The sequence below is a fragment of the Heteronotia binoei genome, chromosome 6 (assembly GCF_032191835.1).
Source record: "Heteronotia binoei isolate CCM8104 ecotype False Entrance Well chromosome 6, APGP_CSIRO_Hbin_v1, whole genome shotgun sequence".
In the NCBI taxonomy this organism is placed as follows: domain Eukaryota; kingdom Metazoa; phylum Chordata; class Lepidosauria; order Squamata; family Gekkonidae; genus Heteronotia; species Heteronotia binoei.
The window spans coordinates 117,456,082-117,461,485 of NC_083228.1; the positions used below are offsets into that span (position 1 = coordinate 117,456,082).

The 5,404-nt window shown below is 50.4% G+C and overlaps 1 protein-coding gene across 1 annotated transcript; it reads right to left on the reverse strand.

Moving 5' to 3' along the window:
- Positions 1 to 444: 444 nt before the first annotated feature.
- On the reverse strand, positions 445 to 1,032 carry LOC132573448 (protein Tob2-like). Its single transcript, XM_060240936.1, has one exon. The coding sequence runs from the start codon at positions 1,030 to 1,032 to the stop codon at positions 445 to 447; it is 588 nt and encodes a 195-aa protein (XP_060096919.1).
- Positions 1,033 to 5,404: the final 4,372 nt, after the last annotated feature.

Below are 5,404 nucleotides of genomic sequence, written 5' to 3' on the forward strand. Positions count from 1 at the left end.
TCTCCGCCTTCACCATGGGCCTCCTTTCTCGTTGCGAGGTTTTCCTGGGCATCTCGGAACTCCAGGGCATCATTCAACTTCTTGAACATCATAAACCGGTCCCACCCCTTGATCTCAAGGTTGTATGTACCTTTGTAATTGCTGAAGGCTCTCACAGCCTGCTTCTTCTTCTTGGACTCGTTCTTGGTTGGAGCCCTTGCCTTCTTGGGTCGGCCCCTACGAGGGATTGCTGTCTGGGAACCATCTTCTGCTGGCTCATGATTCCCATCAGAGCAGACCTCAGCCTGGGGTTCTTGCACGACTCCCGGTGGAGGGGCTGGTGACACTTTCTCCGCCATTCTCCCAGGCCGTTGACGCCTTAGAAAAAGGTAAAAAGTGAAAGCCTGTCCAAATAAGTGTCCTGGCAGCCCGCCTTACTTAGACGAGCTCTTGCTTCCCAACCTCTTATTTTGCTGGGTGAACAATGCCCCAACTCAACTTTCTGTGGCTTTTCTTCACTTTAGTGGAGCCAAACCTGGTAGCTGCAAAAGTCACGGCGGTAAAGGTCGGACTAAGAGACTGGCCAGAAGATGGAGGTGGAGGGCTAGACAAAACGGTATTCTGACTTCTAGTGGGGACAAACGCCTGGGCTTCAGGGTTGAGCCCACTTCTGCTTCTCTTGTCTGCTATGCTGCAACCCCTACTGTCCTTCAGGTACACAGTCTCGATTGGCCCTTCTCCCCCAAATTGGTAGGAAACTTCAAATGGGTCAATCCACACAGTCAACTCTGCAGGGATACTGGCCTGCACATCCTTTACAGTCAGTCCACTTCTCTTGGCTGCCAGTTGCACTATAGGATCTATTATCTCCCCAAGGTGCACACAACGATAGCCTGAACCCTGCAAAGGCTTCTCTGGGTACCAGTGGCCCTCATATTTCTTCTGTAGCAGCTGTCCTAGCTCTTCTCCAAACTGGTCAACCCGTCTCCGGGGGAGCTTGTTATACAGGTGGAAGGTGATGAAATGCAGAGCAGCCTTGATCTCAGGACGCATACTCCGTTTTCAACAACCAGGCTCAAATCACTTCACTTATGAGCTCGGTCATGGCTCGGAAGTGGGGAAAGGACATCAGATGGCGTCAGATGGCTGAGGGGGGTTTCCACATAGCTGATGGGGACTTCCTCTGAAAGGTAAGCTGACCAGAGGCAGAGGACTTGCTTCTGGAGTACTTCTCTCTAGGGAGGGCCCATAGATCTGGAATTCTTCAATTTTTAGCCACTAAAGGGGCAAGGGTGAAGTCTAAACGAGTCTAGGTGGCAAAAAGACTGGGAGCTTTGCATTGGGCTTAAACCCAGCTCCCTGCCAGGGGCAGCAACAAACACTGCTCAATACCTCAATACTTAATTCCCGGGGGTGTCTTAACTAAATTTGCCTTGTCCTGAAACTGAAATGCTAGTTCAAGAACAGGGTATCTTGTAGCCATACATCATTCAAAATAACACATTAACAGAATCATCCAAACCACAAACACCCTAACCCATAAGTGGGACATAATTAGTTCTCCTAGGTGCTTTTCCCATACACGGTATCAGTATTACAGTCATAGTCACAGCACAAGCCAACCCACAGCTTTCCTGCCTTAATAAAATAGCATCTTTGGGGCTGTCTCCAGAAATCTCCCGGAGTAAAACACATGTACTTCCCTTTTGTAGTCTTACTAACTTAACTCAACCACATTTTGCACTTCTCGTTTTTCTCTCAGCGAGGCCACAGTTACGCAACATTGCAGAGATATTTCACACAGCAAGGCAATATAAACTTCTAAACAATCTGAAACGTGACTCTGATTCTAACTCTTTGCCAATTGGAAGGTTTCCAAAGAGGGTCGACCTGTCTTTGTCAGATCCTCAGTGGCGGTCCAAGCTGGAGAGGCAATTCAACCTCTAATCTTTCAGGGGTGGCCGTTTGGCCTTTAATCCTCCAAGCAAATAAGGGGCCCTCCCCAATTCTCTCAGGAAGCACCCTCGTGCCTGGTTTAGTCTCAAGCATCCAGGCGGCCATCTAATTGGACCCTTCAGCAACCATACAGTCGCCTTCCCGTGCTCCCCTTTCCACAAGCCAATATTGTGCCTATGGTGTCTTGGGACGCACCAACAGAGAATCAGTGCCCCTGGGAGGTGGGCCTAGGGACTTATGCCATTTACTCACCAAAGTAGTTTTCAATTACCGTCTTTGTATCAAAGGGGGTCCCACCCTCGATCCAAAGCATCAATCCACCAGGCAAGTTCTGGAAGGGGGTTGGATGAGGGATTGGGTGGACCGTTTTTGTCAAAGCACTGTGGGCAACTTCGCAAGCGAAACTCCTCCAGAGCTAATGGGTCCTTGGCCAACAAACGGGCCCAGTCTTCTGCTCTGCGAGTAGTCTCGGGGCGGGCAGTTCTGTGAGGAAAAACCCCCTACTTTTCCTAATATGTGCACATCATGATCACCAACATGGTTGCCAGGGCGCCTGGAGAAGTAAGCTTGCATCCGCCTGGCCAGTGAATGCGAGTGATGCTACCCAGGAACTACATAAGACTCCAGTGTACCTATTAACAAGTATATGAGCGCTTGAGTCAGGCACAGAGTGTCTGCAGCCGCGCTCTAACTTGTCCCCGCCATCACGTGGAACCCGCCATGGCAAGGAGGAGGCTACGCCGCCACGGAGCTGTCCAGGCGAACGGTGTGAAGCGTTAAGCATGGAAACCACTGTGTTTTGCTTACACCACATGTAGCCATCTTCCTGCCTGGTTGGGCTTCATTCCTTCTATGTGGGGACCTCACGTACACACCTTGAGTCATTCCTAGCCCGCAAGCAACCCACTTAGTTTATGAATGGATTAATGGCTCCACTATTAATCCTGATTGCCCAGTGGTTTCCTAAACAACTGTCTTCACCCCGGAGAGTTGAGAAAGAGGAAGAATCTCTCCTGATACCATCAATCCTTTTTGTCTACACCGGAATACCTAGGTGCATATCTGATTATCTATTGTCCCTTTCCCAGTTAATCCCATCTCCTCCCAATCACCCAGTCATTCCCACATTGATACCTACGGAGCCGCCCCAGGCCCTGTCGCAACCTGGAAGTTTCCAGGATGCCCAGGATGAAGGTGATGTTCATTGGTTGAAGTACACACCCAATCAGGTGTCGCCATTGACCCACCATTGGTCCAGCCGAAGTCCAGCCTTCTTGGTCATCAGCAGAACCTCCCATTACCACTCCCAGTCACCTCCCATCCCCTCAGGACTAAGGTGACTCTATATAACCTGTGGACTAGCTACCCACAGGTGTGCCTTCTACTCAGTAAACCCCCATTCCCGCTGGGTAGTAACACCCCCGATTCCTGATCAGTTTCGGGACCTTTCCCCCATTTCCTCATTCGTCGCCATCGGAGCCTTCCATTGGAGTCTGCGAGAGGTAGTATTGCCCTGTATGTCAATTCCTTTATGTTCCCCTATCGATCTCTCTATTTTTCCTAGACCTGTATGAATGTGTGATTGATTTTGTACCTTGTGTGAACGAACTATTGTTTCAAATAAACCACAATTGATTTTATTAAATTAGAGTTCTTTATTGAGCATTGACTCTCTGAACGGTTGAGCCTGGTATACAATTGATAACAAAGATTCCTTTTTGGGGCTAACTGTCTCTCAGCCTAATTCCCCAATCTCAATTTGAGAGCAGTTTCCCTAACAGAAATTGGTGGAGAAAGCTTGGGCATTATCCTGTTTGTATGAACGCACGCGAGTCGACACGCGTGTCTTCATACAGACAGACGTAAGGTTGCACCGCTCAGAAAGTCTTGCTAGTGAGGCTACTGCGTGAGTGATTGAGTGAATGAGTTCTGTGTGAACGGCTCTAGCGAGCATCTATAATTGTGGGTTGGGCTACTCCCATTTCTATCATTCAGCGTTGGACTTCTCAGCCGCCCCGAGGAGGCCAGACACCTCGCAAGAGGACTGAGCCCGATCGAATGCAAGGGGGAAGTCCCGTGAAGCCTGGCCGCCGTCCCGAGGCCTTTCTAAACGCGTCTATCGTGGGAGGGAATGTCAGGACAGGCTAGGATTGTTTAAGACCTGGAAAGAGCGCCCTTCCCTTCTCCCTTTTCTTTAGAGCTTAGTGCACACACGCACACACACTACATACACATACACCTACACACGCACACCCAAGTCCTTACACGAGTCTAGGCCAAGGCTAGTCTAAGGCACCCGACAGTCAAGAAGGCAAGCGGGTCACAGGACCGTTGCAATCTGACTGCTGGGGAACTTTTATTTTTGTTTTTGTTTGCCCGAGACGCGATCGTTGGGTCGGCTCGTGGATTTTCCCTTTGGCTGAGACGCAATCATAGGATTGGCTCATTGCCTAAAACTCTGCCCGGTGACGCGATCGTTGGGTCGGCCCGCGGCTCCCTTTTTTTTCACCCGAGACGCGATCGTTGGGTCGGCTCGTGGATTTTCCCTTTGGCTGAGACGCAATCATAGGATTGGCTCATTGCCTAAAACTCTGCCCGGAGACGCGATCGTTGGGTCGGCCCGCGGCTCCCTTTTTTTCACCCGAGACGCGATCGTTGGGTCGGCTCGTGGATTTTCCCTTTGGCTGAGACGCAATCATAGGATTGGCTCATTGCCTAAAACTCTGCCCGGTGACGCGATCGTTGGGTCGGCCCGCGGCTCCCTTTTTTCACCCGAGACGCGATCGTTGGGTCGGCTCGTGGATTTCCCTTGGTGGCCGAGACGCAATCATAGGATTGGCTCGTTGCCTACAACTTTGCCCGGAGACGTGATCGTTGGGTCGGCCCGTGGCTCCCTTTTCACCTGAGACGCGATCGTTGGGTCGGCTCGGTGCCCCGTAACTTTAGCTGAAACACCACCTGAGGTTGGCAGTAAGCGAAATATAAGTAGAACTAAAAAGAGAAATCCCCGCACGCCACAATGGATATTCTTGCCAAGAAGGAAGAGATCCCCAAATTGGATAAGTGGCTGATAAAGAAGGGAGATAATCCCTGGAAAAAGGGACTCTTTAATCAAGGCTCTGATCCCCTCCAATCCCTCAGAGACATTTTTGAAGAGGGTTGTAGCAACAAAACAATTAGCGCCGGCAAAAGAGATCTTTTTGCCGCGTGGGGCTTGTTTGAAGCCCTACGAGATAGCACTACCCTGAATAAGCAGCTCAAGGAACAGCTTGCCCAGAGGGAAGGGCAAATAGAGCAGCAAGAGGTGCAGATGGAAAGAAAGGAAAAAGAATTAGAGGCAAGCCTTAAGAAACATGCAGAGGTGCTGGAGGACGAGTTCCGGAAGCATACAGTAGAAAAGGAACTCTTGCTCCAGACCCATGCAGCAGAGACGGAGAAAATTCGGCAAAGCCATGAGGCAGAAAAGGCG